Source organism: Xiphophorus hellerii, chromosome 15, assembly GCF_003331165.1.
Source record: "Xiphophorus hellerii strain 12219 chromosome 15, Xiphophorus_hellerii-4.1, whole genome shotgun sequence".
NCBI classification, from domain to species: domain Eukaryota; kingdom Metazoa; phylum Chordata; class Actinopteri; order Cyprinodontiformes; family Poeciliidae; genus Xiphophorus; species Xiphophorus hellerii.
Genome location: NC_045686.1, coordinates 10,136,433 through 10,162,781, shown reverse-complemented (window position 1 = coordinate 10,162,781; position 26,349 = coordinate 10,136,433). Strand labels below are relative to the sequence as shown.

Genomic DNA, 26,349 nt, shown 5'->3' with positions numbered 1-26,349 from the left:
ATTTATCTGGAACGTCATTTCTGAAAACAAGAAAAGGCGAAGATGAGAGGGGTGAGGAATCTGCACGGCAGGAGCCGTATGTCTAAACTGGAAAGAAGAAGCAATCTACAAACATCAATCGAGGTTCATTCAGGATAGCGCTGCTTTTTGCTTACAGCCACCAAAGAGGATTTTACAGCTTTGAGGGTTATTGTTAATATTTCTGTTAGAAAGGCAAGACAGTAAAAGAATGGAAACACCGAGTATGCATGTGGAAGGAGAGTAGTCTCATGTTTATTTATTAGAAATCAAAAATATCAGGCTGGGGATGAGAGCCAGATAGAAATCAAAGAAACAGGGAATATGTTTATTTTCTTAAAACACATGCATGTTGGAGATTTAAGGCTCCTGCAGGACGAAGACGGCCATGAATATGGACATATTCGAGCTGAAATGGTAAAAAGTTTTTCTTTGAACATTTTACTCGTTAAAATGTATTTATTATGAAATTGAGGCCAGCGAGGGAGTGCTGCAAAGTGGGGTATTACTTGAAGAGTCATGTTCTAGATAAGAATATGAAGAAGAGGAAAATGGAGAAGCAAAATCTTCGATATGTGCAAAAATTGTGTATGTTTTAAAGATTAGAACTCTCAACCAGGTTTCAAGCCTGATAATTGTATTAAATTAGTTAATATCACACTTGTGACACAGAGATGAGTGCAACATGTCTATGTAGAATGACTAATTAAATATATGTTAAACCAAAAATCATTATGACAGCATTAGTGTATGCAATAATATCACGTTAGCAAAGAACAGCCTGGATGCAATATTTGGTAGTCTACAATATTTGAGGTGTTATGCTTTCAATCCCACCTGCCAGAGATGTATTACAGTAGTTTGATGGACTTTCTATGGACTTTTTATATTTATTTTATATTTCTATATTTTCCCACATGTGAAATAGATCTTAGTAACCAAGATGCTTAAGTTCACAAGTTGGTGAACACATTCGTAATAACAATAGTTTTCCACAGTAACATTGGAATTCCATACATCCTTAATTTTTACCATCGCCATTCAATGTAATAATATTTAATTAATCTTGTTTGGTAACCCACTATCCAGAATTTTGATATGAAGCAATAAAAGATTACAAAATGGGTGAAATATCTTGAGGCAAGTTTTAAACTGCAGTGATGCAGATATATTTCAGCATGAAACAAAAACTGTATTGTTGTCCAGTAGCCCTAAGCCTGCAGTTCCAACACAGATGGATGAATGATGGCAAAGCCGCAGTCCTGCCATTCCAAGTTTTATTGCGGATAAACAGCATGAAAAGTACAAGGGAGTCCGACTGTGTATTGTAGTGTGTGTATGTATATGTGTGTCACTTTAAGTTTGGTCAGAGGATAGGTCTAATAAAGCCGTGCCCTCTGGTTCCCACTGTGACAGAGTGCATCATCATGTTAGCTTGTAGTTTACCCACATACACGAACGCACGCATACACACACCACCATGCCAGCTTGCATTACGCACAACTGATGGCCTAAAAATCTCTTACAGTATTACTGTCACACAAGTGAATGAGGATGAACACGTTTGCTGTGTTGACTTTCATATAACAAACCTTGACATATAATCATGAGCTAAGAATGAGTTAAGAATGTCCATTTCTTCCAAATCACTAAATTATTTCTTCCACAAGTCTGCTACTCAAATCATGCACACAGATGCACAAAAGCCATAGTTTCTTTCTTTCTTTCTTTTTTCAAGAAGCAGTGACAGTTGGAGCTTCAGGCATTATAGAAAGCCTTCTAACACAGTTTTTTGCTGTTGCAACACTTACACAATCCTATGTTCACTTTTTCCCGGGTCAGATGCCCTGCAGCGAGTTTCCTGGTGATGTTAGCAGCGGTTTGGGAAAGCTAAACCTTATTGACAAGGTTGCTGATGATGGTCAACAAAGTACAATGTGCCTCATGGGTCAAAAGTCACATGTGATTTTTTTGTTGTTGCATGCCCTCTTTGTGTTTTTTGGTGTGCAGTCATGTTTAATATCACTTTATAAAGCTTATAGTGCTGTGTCCTCTTGCAAATTTGTACATATATAAATATATATATTTTATTGCTTAGTTTTCTGGAATAGGATGAAAGACATTAATCTTTCATTTTATAGATTAGGTCAAGATTGATAAACTGATTTGAGGTTTTCCCCATGTTCATCAGTTTTGTCATTATTATTTACATTCGACCCAAAAACTTGAAAAATGATTAGACAGTTCACACATGTGATTAATAATATAAAACTTTGTGTCAACAAACCCACCATGAGATATTGCAAATTATGCTACTGATGATTTGTTGTTGTTTTTAGGTCAACTGTACAAATGACAAGGGACTGAATAGAAAAAGAGAAAATTTTCATTTCAAACCAGCTTTTGTTTTTCCCTTAAGAGTTACTTAATGACCCAGTTAGGTACTATTAGTTATTTATCATTTATATATTTAATAGACTTTAAAGTGGGACACTTTATAATGCTTAATATCCAAGCTAAAAACAAACAAGAACCCAGTTTCTTAAAAATATGCATCATTCAGTATTCACTTCAATTCTTTATCTTATCCTCAATCATCTAGTTGTTTACTTTGTTTACTTGATAGTATTGCTAGTTGACATATTGTTGATGTTGTTGGTTTTCTGAAGTCACTTCAACGTTCATTATCTGGATTCAACTCCATCCGCCTGCGTGTGTATGTGATTGTACACATTTGTGTGTCTGTTTGCACATGTGCATGTGCATGTGCTGTCAGACTTAACTATTTTATCTGTTCTAAAAAAGCCTCCTCCCAGCATGAACCCTGCTGACAGCCACATTCAGCACACAAAAAATGCCAACACACACTCATACAAGAAAAAAGGAGGTGTCAACAATGCAAAGTATGACTAATATTGGAGCAAACGCACATAGTAACACCAGGTGCTCATATTTAATTTTGATAACTTTGATGTATCTGACATGGAATAAAAAAAAAAAAGTAGGACCTTTTCCTGTCCTCATACAGAAAGTAATGTTCACTGCGTGAGGATGTGTCTTGGAGATAAATCTCTGAGATTTACGGTTTGCTTGGCAGGTTGCGGTCCATGCACGGCTGGAGTGATTAATGCATGTATTGATGTATGTATGACTATGTGTCGTGCAAATTAATCTGTCAGTCACACAAGTGTCACACTTTGCACTGATCAGATCATCACAGTCATTTTCATATAAAAATAAACACAATTTATTAACTAGAAACAGTGACGTATATGCACCGTGTGATCTCCGCAATTAGTGGAAGGGAAGTCATTGCAATACTGATACTTCTCAAATTTTTGAGACATTCATGTGGTGAAATTCATATAAATAATGAGATAAAGCTAAAGAGGATTAGCCCCCTTTGGAAATGTCTCCTCATGTCAGTCTGATTCCAATTTAACATTCTGGTTTCCTGCTTAAATGGGTGCACATATCCCAACAACAATTTCACAAGTAAACATACATTATGGCCTCTAGGCTCTGACCTCCTCACTCCTTGCAGAATGCATTTGTGCAGAGATATTGGGAAGTGAAGGGTAAATATCATTCCCATGAATCAGAGCCTGCAGGTAGATGCTGGTGTAGGGATAAGCAGGCATGTCAGGTTTGAATGTAGCAAACCTTCTTGATTTGAAATTTATCAGAGGATGTACCAGAACAGAAATGACAAGTATCCATCGCTCTCTTGCAAGGTCAAGGTATTCCAACAGTATTGAGTTCTTGACACACAAGTTATTTCATTGCTAGTTTAATGTATGCAATTAGAAATAATAATAATCAGTTGAAGAAATAATTATTATTTTTGCTGTTGTTTCATATTATAAAGTTGCAATATTGGTTTATAGTGTGTAATCCATCTTCGGAAGCACATTTAAACTTCCTGCTGTTCTTTTGTTTTCTCCTCAGAGCCCCCTCACCCTATTGCTCCACCCCAGCTGCTTGGTGTCGGCCCTACATACCTGCTGATTCAACTCAATGCTAATTCCATATTTGGTGATGGACCCATTATACTTAAAGAGGTGTGTTTTCTTTATGAGAAAATCTATCACTTTGAAGCATTCACTTGTACCTATGTATATAAATAAAGCTGTATTAGCATTTAACAGAAGTGTGTGTAATAAGTTTTGAAACACTAACATTTTCTTTGAGAAAGGAATAAAATTTTTTGAACTAATATTTTATGTTTGATTATTTTCTTCAGGTTGAATACCGGATGACATCAGGCACCTGGACTGAGACTCATGCTGTGAATTCTCCCAACTACAAGTTATGGCACCTGGACCCAGATACAGAGTATGAGATCAGAGTGTTACTAACGAGACCAGGAGAGGGAGGGACAGGAAAATCAGGACCACCTCTCATTACTCGCACCAAATGTGCAGGTAAGACAAAAATAGCATGGTAAACTAAAAGCTTTATGCATGAAAATTCTCAAAAAATGAGACTTTATCTTGGTTTTCTTGTAAATATAAATTATTTATCTTATAAATATTTCTTCCTGGTGTTTCTTACACCTAGGTTTTTATTGACTCTATCAACTGTTGCCCTTTGTTTCAGAATCTGAATTTTTTGAGGGGAAGAGATATTTGAACAGAGAGTATGCATGCAGAGTATGAAGTGTGTAGTGAGAGGCTAAATTTAAGAGCAGAGGAGGAGGATGGTAAAGTCAAACTCAGAATATGGTTGCTCAGATGAAAGATGAAATTTTTCTTCTTTCACTCCTGGACTGTTTTTTTTTTATGTTTTTACTTATTTTAGCAGCTCCTCCCTCTATATATCCCCCCTTCTTTCATAGTCATTGGCTTTCCACCCTTTCTCTGTGCCTCCCTCTCCTCATCTCCTTCGCTCTCTGTGGATCAATAGACGGAGGGCAGAAATACTGTCTGACATTTGTAGAAATAAACGACTGAAATATAAACACAGCTAGCCTGGGGGAGAGAGACAGCATGGGTAAAAAAAAGGTTGATATGAAAGAGAAAGAGACAGAAATAAAAGCAATGAGTCTGAATGAAAAACAGAAAAAGAGAGCAATGGAGATATGATGAAAAACAATAAGGCTGGGAAAGAAAGAGAAAAGAGAATCAGAGTGGGGCAAGAGAGCAGGAGGCGAGAGAATGATGAAACTGGGGAATGAAAATGAAAGAGATGAAAACTCATAACCACAGGGCCTGACTGATGTCTGCCAACCCCTCTGTGTGTGTGTGTGTGTATGTGTGTGAACTGGTGGATGAATTTGAATGAGAGTGTGTGCATCTGTTCTTGTTTATTGACAAAGAGGAAGTCATAGACTTGTTCAGGCGACTCATCTATTGAGTAGTTTCCTGTTTAACAGGAAGAGGAAATTAATCTTCTTACTACTCTTCCAAGTGGAACATTTCCGCATTAAAGACATAGATTTATTGTAATTTCAACAATGTCCTGGGACAGAATAAAGTCAAATCTTAATTTAAATAAGATCTGACTTCTTATTTTAGTGATAATCAACAAGGAAAGACTTTTGTTGATGCTTAGCAATTTTGATATCAGCCCACCCTAAGAATAACATATAAGATCACTGCAGTAAAATATACGCATTCTATTACATTGAACCACAAATGTCAATGTATATAATATATACTTTAGGTGATAGACCAATACAATGTATTGCATAATTGTAAAGTGGAAAAAATAAGTGCTTTTCACATTTTGTTTTTACAAAAGAAAGCATTCACATATCGATAAATCAAATCCCAAATTACATAATTGGTACATATACTGTAGTTCACCTGTTTGTAAATTCATTTCACTGTAATTATTGTAATTATATCAAGGCCTTTGAGGTTTGTTTTACCAGAGTACTGAAAACAAATGGCATCATGAAGACAAAGGACTACACCAGACATGTACCAGATAAGGTGCTGGAGTAGTTTAAAGCAGAATGGCACTATATAAGAACATCCACACATCTCAAAATGCAACCTGGAATCTATCTTCTGAAAAAAGATAGATGCACCAAGAAGATATCTTGGTGCATCTTCAAACCTATCAAGATATTTAACTAAACTCAGAGGCATGACAAGAGGAGCATTAATGAAACACAGCAGAGAACCTTTGGTTATGCCAGAGGAGCTATAGCGATCCACAGCACGGGTGGAAACTCTGTTGACAGGATAACTTTTAGTCATATTTTCCTAAATCTAACCTTCAGAGAGGCAGAAGAAACTAATTGCTTAAAGAAAGCCCTAAGAAGTACTATTTGCAGATAGCTAACGGAGATGCAACCACATCTACTACAATTGCTAACACAAACATCTAAAAGACAACACTCTTCCCAGAGGAGATAAAAACTAGTTTTTTTTTTAACCTACATGCAAATGAATAAAAGTAAAATTACTCATTAAACCAAAGTTGAAAGATTGTGATGGGATTATCATTCTGTGGGGATGCTTTTCTTCAACCAGACATAAGACAGTTGATAAAAATTGGTGAGAATATAGATGTAACCAAATGCAGACCAAGGAGACCATGGAAGGCAAACTGTGAGAGGCTGCAAAAGACTTCATAATGGAGTGGAAGTTTACTTTTTTAGACTTTAGTGTCCTGAAGGGGAAATTCTTTTCCACATACCAACCTCTGTGTTAAACATCAACACGTAGATAATAACAAGCAGGTAGACAAACACCATGGGACAAAGCATGACACCACCACACAAGATACAACATAAAAATATCTTAAACTTGCTCTAGAGACATATATCTTACGTCTCACATTAGATGCTTCATTTTGCATAATAGCCTTTCTATAAAGCATTATTTTATGCCATACTTTAAGATTATTTTCACAAGTTTGTAAAAGTATCCCTTATGTACTTTAAACTTAACAATTCTGCAAATCTTTGCATTGGTCTATCGGAATAAAATTCAAATTTCATGAAGATTTGTAGTTGTAACATGATATACTGTATATCTATTCCAATATGACACATTGTGGTTTTATGACAACTGATGTTGCAAACATTTACTCGGCAGGTTGCAATAACTATCATGACTCTCCACATGTAGCTAATGAAACAGATTTTTTTTTTTATCATTTATTCCCTATTGTTTTAGCCTTTAAGCTAAGCTAACCAGCTTCTGTCTGTATCTTCTGATTTATACTCTGCATTCTCATTTAACTCTCAGCTAGGAAGCAAAATAAACACATAATAAAGCTCATTATCATTAAAAGCACATTTTTATCTGGACCATCCAGTTTAAAAATATATGTGAACCACTTTGCTTGTTGCCAGGGTACATGAAATTTAAATGTTGTACATAAACTAGTCTCACTTGCTTATACTTTAAATGAGTATGCAGTAAACATAGTTATCAGGCAGTAGTGATGCTAAATGAATATTATCGCTGAGCTCTGCTTATTCTATTTTTATTAAAAATATATCTTTTTTTTTTACTTCGTCTCTTTGAGGCTATACTCACACACATGCAAATTCATGTACACCTTCAGAATTTTATTAAGTACATTTGTGTTAGTTATGAGACACACAGACACGGACCAGAAATGTTATTTAAATGGTAATGATTCCTTTGCTTTTCTGTTTGGTTACGTTTGTCTGATCCCACCACCTGTAGTTTGCAGAATATGATCTTTTATATGTTGAAGACACTGGAACACACTTGTACAGACAAACTTGTGCCCAATTGTCAGGCAAAAGGCTCAACATGCCACTGTATGAAAGACTGTTTAATTAAAAACCAATAAAGTTAATAAAATCCTGCGGAGATATCACACATTCTGCTGAGCAGTTGATGTGATAAGAGATCCCTTCCTCTTTTTTATGTTTAAATCTATTTTCATCACATTCGTTTCTTAGTTTTCTATCTTTACCCCTTTTTGACGCTCTATCCTTCACTACACGCTGACTTTTCTCTCGATTTTTCTTCTTTGGTTATATATTGCTCTTGTCTGAAGGGTGAAAAATAATCAACTTGATGTGAAGAGCATTGAATCCATGTGCAGTGTGTGTGTTTGTGCCAGTGGAGAAAATGATGAAGTGGCTTTTTATCCAAAGCCAGACTGTTTTTTTTTTTTTTTTTTGTTGAAACCTCTTGGTCATGGTCAGATTAAAGACACATTGACACATACACAAGAAACAAAAAACGATGGCACATGTAACATCATTTGATATATTGCAGAACAATAAAAGAACATTTTGTAATGGCGATAATATTGGTAAATATAGCCGGTATCAGTTTTAGATTTTGCCTATTTTCTTTTCTCTTTTTCTTCCTACAGTCTGTGACCTTTTGCATTTTGGGCAATGTCATTTGAGCTCAGTGTGAGCATCTGTTGCGGTAGGACTCGGTCCAACTGGGTCAATTTTTTCATAAACATGTACAAATTATTGCATTCTTAAAAAGTCTATAAATATTGCACATATTGGTGTTTTGAAGACCATATATTCTCAATACATTGTGGAGGCCTAACATGATGTATGTTGTACAGCCTGCATTATTTGAATTTATGGACAAAAGCAAAAATATTTATTTTTAGACCAAGAACAGAAAATAAGACCATATTTGTGCCTTTTTCCAACACTTACGCAGCTATTAGTGTAAAGCAAAACTCAATGATCATGCTTCGAAACATGATGAACACATCTAAGGGGGGAGGGGGTGTCTTTGTGGCAACTTCTGTAAAATTTGCACTAATGGTAATATTTCTCAGTCCCAACATTGTAAATACAATCATTTTTATACAGTGCAAATTGCACTGTATAATAAAGACTTGAATATGCCAAATCTATTTACTCATCAATAATACCTATCCTTGAGAATGACGGAAAAACAAAGAAACAAAAAAGAAATCTAAGAAACAAACAAACAAAGTCTTAATTTTGTAGCTTGTTTGTAGAAAAATAATTTCTGGACAGAGCTGTAGTTAATGTTTTTAATTTTAACTTTTGTGGTGTCAAGTTAAAATCATATTTTATTTAGCATCCAACTGAAAAACAACTGGTACACACAAACATCCACCCGACATGCAGAGACTGATTGGATGCAGTCAGTTTCATTTGTCTTCCTCATGACAGTGAAAGGATTACCAGGAACTAATTGGGCAGATTAACTTGGATTTAGCAACATTTTCTCTCAACCTTTTCTTTTTCGCCCCCCTCCTGTCCATTCTCTCCGCCTGTTCTTTCTTTTCTGCGTTTTCCTTGATCTTCCTTATATTCTGTTTAGTTTGACAGTGTAGCTGTTTATTTGTTGGCTTTCTGTTGTTTCATGTTGAGAGGCATGGTTGTGTTCCCATTTGCGTAGTTTAATTTCATTTAGTTTCATTTCCTTTGCTTTTGTTTTCCATGCTTTAATTCCCACCTCTGGATTCTGCTGATATGAAGCTTTCAGTCCTTGGTGTTATTGTTAGTGTTTATTGGTATTGTTGTTGTTTTCAAAGCTCCATCTGTGAAGAACAAAGCCTTTTAGTTTCAACATGAATCCAGCCATTTGTCAGTCTACAGGAAGAGGGGAAAGGGACAAGGCATGCTCTATGGTTTGCCTTTGGATTTGGTCCCATTTGACTTTGGCCACCTTCCAAACGAGTTATCGTCTCTCACCCATTCCACCTCTCTCTCCCCTTTTCTCATCTTCCGCGCTCTGCTCCCTTTATCTGTCCCTCAGTCCTCCACAGTTTCACTTCATTCTATCTCTTTCTTTTCTCTCCTCCTTTCTTGCTGTCTGTCCATTTTTTGCTCACCTTTCTGCCTGCTTTTACCACCTACAGTAAATAGAGATAAACAGCAGTGCATTATGGGTTAGGATGAGAATTGGGTTTTGAAATGAGTGTGTGGGTTGTGGATATATACAATACTAAAATTATCAGTTACTCTTTAACTTTTTCACCTTTTATCAAGTCACAATCTCAAACGTTGATGTATTTCATTAGGATTGTGTGTGATAAACCAACACAAAGTATGTTGTAGCTGCAAAGTGAATTACAAAGAATGGATGGGTTTCAACTTCTGAATGTAATAAAGACAAGTATTTTTTTGTTTGTTTGTATGTAGGTACGTATATATGTCTGTGTTTGCATGACATAAGCATCTGCTCATATTTTGTTTTAATTCCTTGCTGGTGACCATCTCACTATGGAGAGTGAGATGGTCACCATCTCATCTCTTGATGCATCAGTGGCATCAAGAGACCAAAAAAGATCAATGCTACTTATTACATTGCTTGATGTGTGTGTGTGCGTGTGTGTGTGTGTGGGGGTGTGTAGGCGTGTGTGAGGGCATGTAGGGGTGTGTGTTTCAGCAGTGCTGTTTATGGGAATGATCACAGGTATTGATTTTAACAGACACAGACAGAAAAAAGAACCGAGACAAATGAGTAGAAGACAGAAATAGAGTGAGGCAGGTGGAGAAAGCAGGAGTTTTCCCTCTTGCTCTATTTAAATGTCAGCCATCCAATAACTGGTTGAAGCCAAAATGAAATGCTATGACCCTTTCCGCCATTAGCACCCAATAGTGCACACACAGTACATGAATAATATTTGCTCGGCAGAGAATTGCTTGCATAACCTTTCGTCTCCTTTTAATATTTTTTCCATTTCTTATCATTTTATTGGTAAAATATTTCTATTGAAATGGTGTAGCAACCCTATCATTATTGTAATGTACTCTTGGTGTGTGTGTGGTTGGAACTTTGAAAGATTTGTGCTTGCCCTTGACAATAAATTCTTATGGTGAGCTTTAAGAGAGGTGAGCACACGCACACACACGCACACTCACAAATGCCCAAACCTACCTGCCTTGATTTAATCTTTATTTTTGTCGCAACCTTAAGTGTGAGTGTGTATTTGGGTAATAACTGAGTGCAAGAGTGTGTACGGCCAGTTTCAGAGGCAGTGTGTGTGAGTGACAGGTAGATAATGGGTTGTCAAGAGGAAACAACTAGTTTGTGTCCTTGTGTTGTCTCCTCTGAAAGGAGGTAAAAAAAAAAAGACTGGCCAAGACAAGTAGGAGTTTTAAAAATTACCTTTATTGTGAACTGTTTTCATTTATAAGTTCTCAAAAAACGTATAACTTATCAAACAAGAGAATTACAAGAAGGGAAATTTAAAAAGAATCTTCAATTATACATTAAGTCAATTGTAACCTAACTGATCTGTCTTATTTGAATGAATATAACTTATTAACTTATCAAATTTACCTGTGATTTGAAATATTGCAATCAACAGAACAACCAGAGTATTCAACTGGCTTTCTTCACAGCCACTTATTGTGTAAAATCCTACTAAGAGTAATTTGTCATACGAAACGAAAGGTTTTATGAGTTCTGCATTTAACAGATGTATTTTTATTTCCTTTGGAATCAGAAAGATGAGGAATAAACATAACTATGTTTGTATTGCAGTTGATCTCTGTCAACATTTCATATTCTAATTTTGAGATTTTAGTCATACTTTAAGATCCTTGGGTACTCTGGCTTCCTCTCATGCTCCAAAAACATGCATGTTGTTTAATGTGGACATATGCTTTTAAAGCCTTCCTTTTCCCATTTAAATCATTCAGTTGTGGTTTACATAAAGTGGAACTGCAATGCTTTAGTCTGAATTTCTTGTTATGGTAGCTCCACAGGCTCCTCTTTTACCCCAGATGGGTCTCAGAACAACTCGCTTTGGTGTGGTCTCTTTAAATGCAACTGAGACACTTCACACACCGCCCCCCTCCAGGTATCAGAGTGTTCCACTTCACCGCGTTCGGACACATTTTTAGTTTGATAGCAGAGACATGATTATCTGGCAGCACAGAAACATCGCTGAATGGATTTGAATCATGTGTTCTCCAAGACAAAAACGGCAATAACAATGGCAAAAAGTTGATGTACTGATACTATTCAAAACTCGCAGTTTGGTTATGTCCTCAAAAGCGAGCACACAGCGCTAACATAAGCAGAAGTAAAGATGCTACCATTATCAAAATAATGGCCAGAAAGTCATATCACCACACAATAAATTTCTGTCTAAAATAGTTTATTTCAGCATTATTTGGAGCTTACCGCTTTTCTGTGCCTATAGTTTTCACAGACAGAAGGAACTGACCCCTTAATCAAATCCAAGTCTTCCAACAAATCTGTCTTAATACTGGTAGAAAAACCTCTTGCAAGTTCCTGGTGAAATTAGATTTTTCTCAGAAATGTACTCTCATAAATCCTCTTTGTTTGCATGATGCACTTGAAAGACAAGTGATTCAATAACCTGATGTTGGGGGAGAGCATAATGAATTGTGTGGGTTAATACACGCAACAACCAAATATTTGACTTAGCCACTTGTAGCTTCAACATCCTTGAACTTGAACTATAAAAACCCATATGAGCAATAAAAGGGACAAATTTGCAAAACTGGTCCTTATTTAGCAGTTCTTCAGCAAATATTTACACAATAGACAAAGATACATACTAGGCAATAGAAAAAACAGAATATATCCACAGTGTGCAGTGTGAGTACAGTTGTTTTGCTTGTGAGTCGCTGTGAACTCAGAAGATAACCCTTGCATTTCCTTTTGACATGCTCTTCTGCAGAAGATTTCATCATACTTTATGCCTGCTGATCAAGTGGTCACTTCTGTCTGAGACAAAGGCTTTCCATCGTTACTTTGTCAAAGCTAATTACATGCTTCTTGACAGCATGATATCTTTTCTACTTCCCAAACTTAGATTCATAAGTCTTTGGCAGTCGTTGACATGTCCTTAAGATTTTAGCCTTGTTTGTATATAGGCAAAGTAGTTGAATCTCAGGAAAAACAAAAGCTGATAGTCATCCCTGTAAATAAACTGCTTGGCATGAAGTGGACTCATGAGTGATAAATCAACAGAGTTTGAGTTTCTGCTCCTTTTGCCAAGTGTACTGTAGGCATGTGTGTGTGTGTGTGTGGGTGGGTGTGTGTGCATGTGTTAGGACTGGGGGTTTATTGATCCAGTTAAATGAGCCAGTTAAGGTAATTAAAGCCTTGGGCAGTGACAAAGGAAAGTAGATTATATTGACAATAGCAGTCTGAATCCACATTAAGGATGGAAACCAAAGATATGGCTCACAGAAGATATTGCATTTGAGAAATGGTGGAGAGACAGCACAGAGAAATGAGTGTTTGTTCAAACCTAGATACGTCATCATTGGGAAATGTTGGCCCTCCACTCCTAGTTGTTTTTGGCAACAAAAAGAACAGTTGCTTGAATCTCATACTGCACAGAAAAGAAAGCCTGAGGATTTTTAGAGTTTCTTTTAAAAGTTTGAATGCAATTGTTCATGTAAAAAACAAAGTTACAAAGATGCTTTTTTAAGACAACACACACAGTTACTATTTTTTTATATTCTTGTAATGCAACTGTGTTTTTTGAGATGAACAATCAGCAATTTCTAAGACCTTTATGGTTTACCTTTCTTTTCTCCTTTCTTTTTTGCAGAACCCATGCGTACACCCAAGAGGCTGAAGATTGCTGAGACCAGAGCTCGTTTGATTGCGGTGGACTGGGAGTCCCTGGGTTACAACATCACTCGCTGTCACACCTTTAATGTCACCATTTGCTACCATTACATGACCGCCGACAACCACAGCAAAGCTGACTGCTTGGATATGGATCCTAAAGGTAATACTTATAAAGGAATCAGGTGATCGTTCAGTGAAAAAATATGTTGGTGTGTCAAGATTTCTTGTTTTAAGCGCTGTGAAGTAAACTAGAATTGATATTTAATAATAAGTCTAGATAACAAAGCATCTCTGTTTATTGCTAAAAAGTATGTTCAAGAAAGGTGAGAACATTTTGTTTTAAAATTGTGCTCCAAAGTTGATATTACAAGTCCTAGGGTCATTGTTTTAGGCATAGACTATGCACAATATTTAAATATTTCAGTTAAATCATTATGTGTATTGCAGGTGTCATTCTACATTAGTAGACCAATGTAATTTGAAGAATTATTTATGTTCCCTCTAAATGGTCTCGAGATCTATTGATTTTTTTCCATTGATTAATCTGACAGAACTGTAATATCCAATTATTCTGATGATTTATTTCTCAATGAGTTTTATTTCCATGCACAAATGCCAGACCACTCTTTGGTTCCTAAGATTTACAACAAAAGTCTTTGCTGCCTTTTTTAAATTCATGGCACGGAGTTTGTGTTTGAAAGTTGAATATGTTTGTGATTTATTTTGAGGCATGAGTAGCACAAAAGTCCTTGCGATCTCAGCCATTCTCTATAGTCACGACGTAAAATACCTGCTGCAAACATGTATTTGCTTCTCACACAGATAAAACACTGCTTTTAAATCTGCACCTTTAAGGTCTGAAAGTGACAATTATATGAGCTTGAAATAGGTTGTTGTTCGACAATATAATTATTAGTTCTCTTTGTTTTCCTTTCTCAGCACCTCGTCACCTGGTGGGAAGCCTGCCCCCTTACACTAATGTTAGCCTGAAGATGATCCTGACCAATCCAGAGGGAAGGAAGGAGAGTGATGAAACCATTATTCAGACTGATGAAGATGGTAAAAAAAAAATTATTCATAGTTGGAATTTGCTTTTTAAAATGTGGCTGTTTATATTAAATTTTCAATTGGCATCTTTTTGTTTTTCTAAATTAAAAAATAAAGGCATAACATTTTATGATACTCATCTGTTTGTCTTCCTGTGTATGTTTCATTTTGGTCCCAGCTTTCTCATTTGAGGAGCAGAATTTTACTGCTGGTTTTATTAGCATTTACAGATTGTGTCTCTCTGTTTGGGTCAACAGTTCCAGGTCCTGTTCCCAGTCAGTCACTTAGAGCCACTCCATCTGAAGAGACTATAATCCTTTACTGGAAGGAACCAGCTGAGCCCAACGGAGTTATAACACAATACGAGGTAGTGTCCTTTCTGGAAGCAGTTGAAGTAGCTAAATTTGTAACATGCTCTGCCTCATAAATATTAAAAACTGGTTTATGTGCCACTGAATCTCTTCAGATCAACTACAGTGGTGTGCGCTCATTTGACCCTTCAGTACCTCTGCAGCGCCCGGGACTCATGGTGTCATTACCTTCAAATGCCACCCACTACACATTTGCCCAACTCCACCCAGGTGTTACGTATCAGCTCTCTATACGAGCATCGACTTCCAAAGGTTTCGGGCCTGCATCTACCCTTAATGTGACTACGAATATCTCAGGTAGAAGAGAGATTTCAAACAAAACAAATGTCTTTAACACCATAACTGCTGAAATAACAATGATGCCATTGTTATTTCTCTCTTAGCCCCGACGATAGATGAGTATGACGTGTCAGAGGCATTTCTTAATGAAACTGCAACAACTATCACTGTCCTGCTCAAACCTGCACAAGCCAAGGGTGCACCTATAAGGTATCATTTTCATACATGCTGTATTTCTTGCTTTTGGCCATATGAGTATTGAAAAAAACTATAATTATTACTGTAATTACTTTCTTTTTCTTTGTGTATAGTGCTTACCAGATTGTGGTGGAGGAAGTAAATCCTCAGCGGTCACGTCGCCAGGCTTCATCTGATTGTTATGAGGTGACAGATATACATCTCTGCTTAGATTTAACAAGCCACATATGCATTTACTTGTGTGCTAGTGAACATTATATGGAACTCATTACCAGAAAATTTAATGTAAACCTCAGGCAATTTTGCTCAAGTAAAGCAGATCCATTTGCATTATTTATTATATGAAGCACAACACTTTGATGCAAATGTTTGTATTCTTACATGAACAAGCAAACTCTGCTATGGTATATTATGTACTAAAAATATTAAAGCTGTGCTATGAATCATTTATCAATCACATGTATTGACAAATCACCCTTAATAACTCCCAGGTTCCAGTTTCCTACCACAGCGCATCAAGTGGTGGTTCTCCATATTACTATGCTGCCCAGCTGTCACCCAGCAACCTGCCTGAGCCCCTACCCTTTACTGTGGGAGACAACAAGACTTACCAGGCAAGTGTTCTTAAAAAAATGTTTGACATTAAAATGATATTTCAATAATAATATAGAAACTTACAATTATCAAAGAAAATGATACAAAGCTGAAGAAAACTGTATCATTGGTTTGTAAAGCAATAGGACCAACTAAATAAATGGGGAAATTAAGTTAGATCATGATTTATGCAATATAATAAAATTCACTACATGTGATTACTATGTTTAGCTAGATTATTCATAGAGAGTGTAGCCACTTATTTAACATTAGATGGGTATCTTCAGTAAGAAAATGAAAATGGAAACAGGAATAGTGATAGATAATTTATGTCAACCAAGCTAACTAAGAAAGAAATTCAGGTTTTTTACTTTGAGACTAGGTGAGGCTGAGCATGGTGCTGTGATGAGTGGAATAGGGTTTTTAACCAAGGGAGTAAAGCCAAGCTTCAAGGATGTTTTAGGGAGGTCCTATAAGTATTAGAGAGTGCAGGATGCAGGGATGGTGGATGAAAATTGTCACAATCACAGGTCACACACCTGGCCTTAACCATCAGATCATTCCTGCTGAATTTAGTTAAAGATCTGGCTGAACGAAGGTCGAGGGGATGCCTGCGACGTGTGTAGTTGCTGATTGTGCAACTGATTGCGGCTGGTGGGGTTCTGCTTTGGTATAGCTGTTCTGACTTTACACAGCCTGGAACACAAAAAGGGGGATTGAGGCAGGGGATAGGGAACAAGTTGCATTGACGAAACAGACATATTTCTAATGACATTGTACTTGTTTTTGTTTGTTAAACTGTTTAAGCAAAGCTAACTAATTTACCGTATTGAAGATTAATTACATCTTCAAAACATTGTAATAACAAAGGTGTAACAATTACAGTTTCTGATCTAAAGACTTGCATTTGATAAAGAAAGTGACTGTACTGCCTGAAGTAAAGTTGCATCTCGTGCTGTACAGGGATTCTGGAATCCCCCGCTGGCTCCAAGGAAGAACTACAACATCTACCTCCAAGCAGTTAGCAGCACAGAGAGGGTAAATACACATTTATTGATGTTGTATGAAAATGAAACATCAGCTCCACACCTGGAAGCTGTTACAATTAAATATATTTTAGTTGCCGAGGCAAAGAGATGCTCTAATAAGCTCCAATTTAAACATTCTGTATAAGCAATGACTTGAAATCATAGCATGGAGCTCACAATATGAATACGGTCAATATTGCATTGTCTTCTTAACAGTTTGTTGCAGGATACTGAAAAATGCTCTTTGTGTTGTTGTTTTTTTTTTCCAGGAAACTAAGACACAGTGCCTGAGGTTGGCAGCTAAACGTAAGAACACACTGTCATTGTTTATATATGTTGTGGAAATAAAAGCCCTAAATTGTGATAATTATAGCTTAATATTCTAGATATCTCAGAAGATAAACTTTATGAGCATTTTTAGCTCACATAAAGCTGTCATATGTTGTTAAATCGATTATTACTCCATATTTACTCATGTCCAACTCTTACTTAGCATTTTTCTTTGTTATATTTCATTGTTGCTGTTGCAGTATATTATGGATAAAAATCTAGACTAGCTTCGATTGAGATTGTTGTTTTTATGATTTACTATAGTAGAAGTATTCAAGATGACAATATATTATTGCTGCATTTCAAACTGACAAAACACATCCAGGTTATGTCTGCTTATGTACAATTTTAACATTTGTTTGTGTATACTCTCCAAATAGCAGATTTTAGCAGCAGCCATATGTTAATAGATTATCAGTCAGATTTGAAATTGTGAAGAAATAATCCATGAACAAGCCCACACACATGCATGTGCTGTTTTAAAAATGGGTCTAATGGATTAAAATGGATCTGTTTAGAGCCTGAAAAGCGATAAACAGAAAAAAACATATTATGTTTTCAATTAAGCTGACAATCGTACACCATTGTATATCACACGCTCATAACAGTCAGGGGATAGTGAACTGTCTTGCAACTTCATACACATATTATGTCAAATATCAAATCCACTCCAAAAACACATTAAGTATTTTCAACCTGGCTTATCCTATTTTCAATGTTTTGAGATCTATAGAATTTGCTTCTGATTAAGATATGTAAAAATAGATTTTTTAAAAATTGATAATCATGAAGGCAAAGGATTGGTGCTTTGAAAGTGAATGAAAACTATGACCTATCCTACCCTTGTTAGCCATTTTGCTGCTGTTTTTCTGCAGTGGTCAGTGCAGCCCACTGTAGCTCATAAAGCTCATAAAGCTACAAAATCAGATGATATCATTTTGAGCCCAATAATCCATTAAAATGACCCATTGCTATTGATTACTTAGGTAGATGACAGCCTTACTAACCATCTATAACTCAATGCATTATGTGATAGTGGTATGACATAAAAAGGTATTAAAAAAACAGTGACCACAAATTTTAGTTGTTTTTAGAGATTATGGAAGTGACCAGTAGATGTTTACTTGTGGACTTGTAAGGAACTTGATCCATGGCTAGATCAAAGGTGTGGTTATGCTTCTCCGGTGCCATTGGGGTGTCATATTTCTCCACATATATAAGACGAACAGGGGACTTTCCTGGATCATCATATTTCAAGTAGTGCTTGTGGCTGTAGCTGCCAGAACAGGTGGCCACTTGGACCAAAACCTGGTGAAACAAGCTGGCATTCTGTCCTTGTACCCTGAGGCGGTCTGAGTAAAGCTGGAAGTCTTAGGAAAGGATGTTTTAAATAGTAGATGATAATAGAGAGGAACAAAGTAATGGGCAAAGAGGTTGGACGAATGTCCCTTCCTTTCTCTCTGCATGTGTTTGTGCACTGAAGCATGCGTCCAGGAGGGAGGATTAAGTGATGGTGGTCCTATTAGGTCATCTGGGGTATTGTGTATTGTGTCATTGCTGCCTCAGGGAATTGTATGGGTGTGTGTGTGTGTGTGTGTGTGTATGTGGTTGTGAGGGTAAGTGGGTGTGTGTTAGTGTAGTGACCTGGATCATTTTTACAGACATTAAGAGTCGACATTATGAGGTCAGGCTGTGAAGCCTTTCAAGATGTGGATGTTGTCTTGTTTGGTTTCTGTCATGTTGTCTCCTAGTGGCTTATCAAAAGTTGTGGAAAGAAACAAGTTGTTTTGTTATTTACCATGGTTATAAAAAGATAACTAAATAGATTAAGATGTTTATTTGTATAATTCATTTTAATGTAAAAAAAATGTTTGGACCGCAACAATTTTCATTCAAAGTGGGCATTTTTACTTGATTTCGTTGTTGATTTATGCAATGCAGTGTTTATATGCAAAAAAAAAAATTCTAGCACAAGTAATATTTTAACCCTCAATATGTCTCCATATGTTATACCAAGCATTAAGTAAAACTTTACAAACTCCTGTAAATTATTCTTTCTTTGGAATATAAGTATTCATGTGCTAAAAGAATACTACCGCCTCCACTTGGATGAAATTCTCACATTTATTAATATGTTATAACATGATAGTGTTCAAAAACTTGACATTTTTCAGTGACAGTATATTCTTCTAACAGTATATTCTTCTATAATTTTGCATATGCTGGCAAGAAATAGGTACTACAACAGTTTTGATTGGAATCCCATTTTTATGTTAGGATTTGTGCAAACAAGGCTTTTCTCCATCCTTATGCAGTCCCACACCGCAAACTTCACACTGTTCATCCCAGTATGCATACTATATGCACAACAACACAACTTCTAATTCATAGAAATGACTTTCATAATTCCTTTAATATTTATTTTATACAATTACTTTTAGACAAAGTAAACTATGCTTTTAGATTTGCCAACCATTTTGTTAAGGTAATAAATATTGTGACTCCAGCTTTACAAATATTATAGAAATTGAGTCTTTGTTGAATGTAATGTTACATAACTACATGTTTTATCAATAAACATATTTATTGAAGGATTTTCAGATCACAAATATGCTGATAAAACAGCACTGGGATTGTTGACATTTAGTATTTAAAGTAGATTATTGTTTGATAGCTGCATTACATCATGAAGCATTTTCCACATATGTTTTTCTCTTGGATTATTTGGATTATTATAATACACCAAAATACTCTTATGTGGTAATATACAGAATTCTAGTTTTCCAGTATAAAATGATTAAGTAGAGCTCCCAAGCTTGAAAAACTCTGTGCTTTGTCTCCCTCATGAATTAGATTTAAACTCCTGCACTCTGAAACATCATTGATGAATTATATTTTAAACAGTGAAAGTCTGGGAGTTCATTCAATTCTCCAAAGTCATCAAGAACAGAGATGAGTTTGACTTGAGTATCTCACTGACATTGATGCATACATATTTAATACCTGCTGTCAAATTACATTTCCAAAGTGTTGCCCAATAAAAACAGGATGCTGTGGATAAGACAAAAAGAATGCATAAAACACAAGGTGGATTGAGTATTTGTTCTCATCTGTTTATGCACTAAATGAGTGATTTTGAGGGGGGTTTTTCCACTGACGGATTGTAGTTGTAAATTGAAATTGTGTTTGCAGAGTTAATGGGTTTAATATATTTACCATTAAGCAATTACACATGCTTTTAGCTCAGTTTATCAAGCTGCAGAAGGCAGTGTAGGCAAGGGACAAAATGATGCACTATGGCTGTCTTTTTATGGGACTTCAACAAAAGCTGAATTATAAAAAACACTGTCAATATAATCTGTGTTTATGGGTGACTTTGTCAAGAGTCAAATCTGAAAGACCTGCCTTTTAAATGTTTATTTATACGATGCACTTCTCCAAATCAGAGCAGTGACATTGAATAAAATATCTAATAAAATAACTGAATGTCAGCCTTTTTTATTTTTTTATTTTTGAAACATTTAAAAATATATATTGGAAAACAAACAAAAAAGATCATCTTTAAACTAGTAGACAGTTGTTTTTAGAAAGATCTTTTAAAGCTTCTACAAAACAAATAACTTTCCTTTTAACTTTACTTCAAAAGTACAATGCTGCAGCTCCGGGCCTTCTTTGTTGTACTTCTCATTTCATGGCATTTTAAATTTGAATTCGTCACACCAAAGGAAAGTTTTCCTGTTTGCCTCAATTCATCTTTAATGTGCTTTGGCCTAAAATTTACAATAGCATTTCTGGGTGCTTTAGGGTGAAATTTCAACTTTAATCTGTCATATTAATTTGGTGACGTTCTGTATATTCTTCACAATGAACATATTTTGTCTTCCCTGGTGTTGTATTTACACAGTTCAAAATGTAGGTTTGAAGATTGCAGCCACTGACCGATTTATTCACCTTGTTTCAGTTTAAATAAAGAGGCTAAATGCTTGATACTTTTTTCCTATTACTACAAATCTCCTTTGTAAAAACACATTAGGTATTTCAGGTTGGTTTTGCTCATTTTATGTTAGTTGGTTAGAATAACGATGTTCTTCCCAAATTTACCATAAACATAATTATCAGTGAGTATGTTGATCACAAACTCCAACCCGGCACAGAGGTTCACTTCGATTCAGACACCAGCAAAGTGGAGGTGTGGTACTGATATGCAGCTGGTCTTATTAAAAATGATCTGGTTGGATAGGGTTTTTTGCCAGTTTAGAAGTCAAAACCTCAGTTGTACTTTCTTCAACATTCATGTTTGAGGTTTATGTACATTTTGGACTAACCGAGAGCACTGCCGTTGGTGATTAGCAAAACCGATCTTCAAAAACAAGATTTGTCTAATATTTGTGCAAACCATGTATGCCTATCGCTTCATAAGTTATAGTTAAATTCTATTTATAATTGTCTGGTATTTCTCTAAAATTAATTCATACGAACTCAATATTTATCTGATCTTTAGCATAAGTATGGAAAAACTCTTCTATTTTTAAGTGTCGCTGCTTCCCCCCGACCCGTCACTCCCACTGCTTTCCTGCTGCTTGGCATTTTGTAGCGACAGCTTCAGAGAAAACAGAGATTATTCATAGGATTGTAAGATGGTATGCTTCGACAGCAAGAGATGTCTGGTTGTGTAAATAGTTAAAAATAGTGTCAGGATTTTTCTACATTATTTAACCACCCTACAGCCTGAGAGCAATGTTCCAGCGCACAAAACACAAGTAGGTGTACAAAAGATTAATTTTGTTTTAGTTATTTAGTTAGATTAGTTCAATTCTACACACCTTCAAGCTTTTTAATTTTATTTTAATGTCATATATCTCTCTGTCTTTCCATAAGAGCGAATGAGTCTCAAATGTTTTCTTATATTTATTCATTTCAGTAACTGTTGTTAAAATTTTAATCTGACCAGGTGCAACAGAAGAACCTGAAGTCATCCCTGACCCTGCCAAACAAACAGATCGAGTGGTGAAAATCGCTGGAATAAGTGCCGGTGTTCTTGTTTTAATTCTGCTGGTTCTGGTGGCCATCCTGCTGCTCAAGAAGAGGTGAGTTATAGCCCCACCACATCCACTAAATCAGATCGGATGGATTATTTTTCTTTTTTCTGTGGAGACCATAAACGACAAACCACCAATAATGAAAGTGCGCACCAGCACCCATGCAAATGCAAAACCACACAGACACAAGCACTCACCAGAATCCCTTCTCTTGTTGACTGTTGTTCCAGTATTTGTTGTAGTGGCACCATCTCTCATCCATCCATCACAAATATTGATCTCCCCTCAGACACAGTTGGTTTGCTTTCTGAAGGTTCCTTTAAGGCTGATGGAGGCTTGTTTTCTGAAGTTTGTGTGAAAACACTTAGTTTTCAGATTCCTGGCTTGGAAATTTCTGGTTAAGCACCTAATGAGACAAATGATGAATAACAAAAGATGTGAAAACTGATAAAATTCTCAAATCAGCCCTCACAAATTTAATAAAGGCTTGTTGAAGCAGAGGTTGAAGCAGTGCAACCTAGGTCACTTGTGCACAGAGAACTAGGTTTTGGCAAAGGAGACTGATGATAAGAAATACTTGATGTATAGCAAAGTTTGTTTTAAGAGAAAACAAATAATCTTCAACATTTTCTGGCTGTAATCTGTGACAATCTTATTCTTGTTGTAACAGTTTGTTCTGACTGGTGTTAACTTGGTGCAGAGCTCCACCATGTGGTGGCTGGATGCAGATACTGAAGAATTGGCATTTTCACATAGAACTTACTAATTTAAATCAGCATGAAATGTATATGACTGTTGAAAAGAGATGATATAATTTATATAAACATTAAATTTATAAGCAATATTTATAATATTATTCTTTATTAATTTTTGAGCTATTAACTGAATAAAATCTAACATTCAATGTTTCTAGAATGCACTGTTTCACAATGATAAACACTAAAAATTAATTGTTCTTAAATATTCACTTCAAGTAAGACACCTGTATTTACTTACACATGATTTATTTTTAAAAAATCTACAGTACTGTTGATGCTACTTGCACTAAAAACTTAAATTAATCTCAAAACTTTTATGAACATAAGAAAAACATACTGTGGACAGGTTGCTAAGCCAATGAGAGAAAGCACCTCCAACTTCCTGTCATATTCAACTTAGCTGCTTTCCAGGGATCACTTTTTGGAGTTTTCGTTCCAAATTTATTAGTCATATGCATACATATGCTAAAATAAAATAATTGTTTTCTAATGTTTTCATTAAAATTCAGTGTTCTTTGCAGTTCAGTGCAAAATATTAGAAATGTTGCCATGCATATTTCCTAGACTCATAAACCAAGATCATTCGCGGTGCTCTCTTCGTCACCCTCTCTGTACCACTTCTCGGGAGTCTTTCCAGAGCATCCAGGAATAGATTCTCTCAATTATTGCTAATCACGATCTCACTTGAGAAATTGAAAACAATTAAACACTGAAACATGAAGCATAATGACCTCTCATCATTAGACAACTTTTCCTCTTGCAACCCCAGCCTCCTTATTTTTATTCTAAATTGCTTAATGAATTTATGTGAGCCAGCTGTCATGCAGTAGCTTCAGTTTGAAAATCTAATTGCAACTGATAACATGTGATATTCAGCTTAAAGAATACAGCAGAAGTATTGAGTATTACTCAAAAAGCAAACTGTATATTGTACACAAAAACTTGCTGGTAAAATATGTACCGGTAATTATTTAATCTTTTTTACCCTTGGATGTGTTAAAAGCATTACAGCATTACATTTATTGTGTTCCTACTTATTATATTATGTGTAGCTGTATAACAATAATCATTGATCTGTGATAGAAAAGAAAACTACTTTCTCCATCAAATGATACATGTTCTAGTTTACATTTCATTTGAAAGTTTGTAATTTTGCACTGACTGATAAAACCACTGTGTACGATATTGTGTAAACTTTGCACTTTCAGGAATGTTTGAAAAATCTGAAACAAATTCTATTTTTTTTCATTATTATTATTAATATTTGTCTCATGAGAAATTATTATTTGCTTGTTTTTTGTTTGATGAAGGTTTCTGGGGAGATCAATCGTCATTGTCATTAAACCTTTACGACAGCACTGAGCAATACTGCATCTTTAAAATAGTGGGACATGATGACTTTGCAGTGACATCATGCTTGTTTTACAGGAGACGAGCTACTGGGTATTATTGATTGGATAGGTTTGCATCAGCTTTAACTGAACATTTATAGGAGTGACAGTTAAAATAAAGGTTATTGGTTGATGAAGGATAAATATTTTATGAGGGTAATTCAGTCCAGTTACAGTTAAAAATAGTTCAGAACATTGCATGCTTGTTTTTGAATTTCACTTCGAAAGGCTGCATGTAAATAGGTTGATCGTTTTTGTTCTGGTAGTTCCTTTCTCAGTTTTATCGCTTGTCATAGCTCTAAACTTTGGTTTTAGGTTTTTTAATTAATTAATTAATTTTTATTTTTTTATTCTGTTCGTTTTTTAAAACGATCCATAGCTGTAATGGCTCCTCGTTGCATGTTTTATTAGTGAAAGGGTGTTTTCCTCTGTTTCTGTTGTCACTGGTTGAGACAGGACAGTTTTGTCCTAATTTGCATATTCCCTTGTGTCTCATTTGTTTTTTTTTGCTTTCTGATTGGCTCTCAACCCCAGGAGGACCTACTATTCATACTCTTATTACCTGTAAGTAAACAACCAATCAACAACCAGCTCACCAAGCTGCTGCTATCTTACTGGGCAAACTTTTTTAGTGGCTAGTTGTTGTTATTTTTAAAGATGCAGTATACTTTTTTCAAGATAAAACACATTGTCAGCTATGACCTAACCAACCAGCCAAACCATCCTCATTGACGCCTTTGCCAGGGTGTGGGTCAGTTCGCTTTCATGCCAGTCATTTCAGGATTTCAGCTGATTTTTTTTATTTTTGTTGCTTATACATATACTATATATATATTTATTTAGTTTTTTAGCAAATCGCTCTGGTGCTTTTAAAGAAAGAAATTACAATTACATGAATGTTGAATCTCTAGCAGTGCTAGAATGTATAAAAAGGACTAAAATGATTGAGAATTGACCTTGCCCCTGGTGTCCTCTACATGCTCCAAAGTTGCTCCGAAGCAGGCTTAAAGTCAGCGATAAACCAGGACAACACTGGCCTAAGAGTGTTAGTTGAAAAAAGAATGCTGCACTTGTGACTGGTAGCTCTTTGTGTGCATGTAGTCATGTGGTCACCCATCTGTCCATCAAGTCACAGGTATCACAATAAAACTTCTCAACATTTGGATTTCAGCAAACTAGCTTCCTTTGCGGGACCTTTGGACTTTGTGTTGGTAGCTCCTAATGGCTCTCTTTCTGTTGTTGTGGGTTCTTCGCTCTTTGTTTGTCATTGTCCGTCACTTTCTGCGACCAAAACGGATCCAGAAACAGTAATTGGTGAAAAAAAAATATCGAAGTGGCAATATAACTGGAGAACAAAGATTAAGAGTTTTAAACGTTTGATATGTGTTTCATCACTACAACCTGAAACAGTGACTGCAACAAACAAATGCAGTGACATTGTTATTATTATTTAAATCGAACTGCACAGAATTTAATCACAAACTCAAAATAATAAAAATGTGGTATTTTCATTCTATTTTGATATAGTCATCAATTCTTTTTCTGATGACTGTTGTCTGACAATCATTTATCTTTTATTTCCGTTAACTTAATTCACTTTTACATATTTATTGTTAGTAAATGAATTACAAGTTTTTGGTATAATATATGAACAATTACAATTTGTATGTAAATATTACTACTTAAAGAAAAAAATTGCTAAAATAGTTTTGTTTTTTTTGTAATTTAGGTGAGACAAAACTAAAATGTTTATACATGCAGTGTAAGGTAGATATCCGGTGTAAACTGTAT

At 35.6% G+C, this 26,349-nt stretch overlaps 1 protein-coding gene across 16 annotated transcripts in view; it reads left to right on the top strand.

Moving 5' to 3' along the window:
* The window catches only part of ptprk (protein tyrosine phosphatase receptor type K), a 103,664-nt gene that overhangs the window by 61,714 nt on the left and 15,601 nt on the right, over window positions 1–26,349 (top strand). For 11 of the 16 annotated variants that reach the window (XM_032584755.1, XM_032584764.1, XM_032584757.1 and 8 more), the window contains 13 exons: window positions 3,967–4,079; window positions 4,262–4,442; window positions 13,501–13,683; window positions 14,463–14,582; window positions 14,828–14,937; window positions 15,037–15,238; window positions 15,325–15,430; window positions 15,532–15,604; window positions 15,910–16,032; window positions 16,976–17,050; window positions 17,310–17,346; window positions 22,322–22,457; window positions 25,093–25,122. In XM_032584755.1, the coding sequence (XP_032440646.1) occupies window positions 3,967–4,079; window positions 4,262–4,442; window positions 13,501–13,683; window positions 14,463–14,582; window positions 14,828–14,937; window positions 15,037–15,238; window positions 15,325–15,430; window positions 15,532–15,604; window positions 15,910–16,032; window positions 16,976–17,050; window positions 17,310–17,346; window positions 22,322–22,457; window positions 25,093–25,122 (1,489 nt within the window). The remainder of the gene's footprint in view (window positions 1–3,966; window positions 4,080–4,261; window positions 4,443–13,500; window positions 13,684–14,462; window positions 14,583–14,827; window positions 14,938–15,036; window positions 15,239–15,324; window positions 15,431–15,531; window positions 15,605–15,909; window positions 16,033–16,975; window positions 17,051–17,309; window positions 17,347–22,321; window positions 22,458–25,092; window positions 25,123–26,349) is intronic. The other 5 variants (XM_032584766.1, XM_032584765.1, XM_032584763.1 and 2 more) reach the window with 1 other exon arrangement.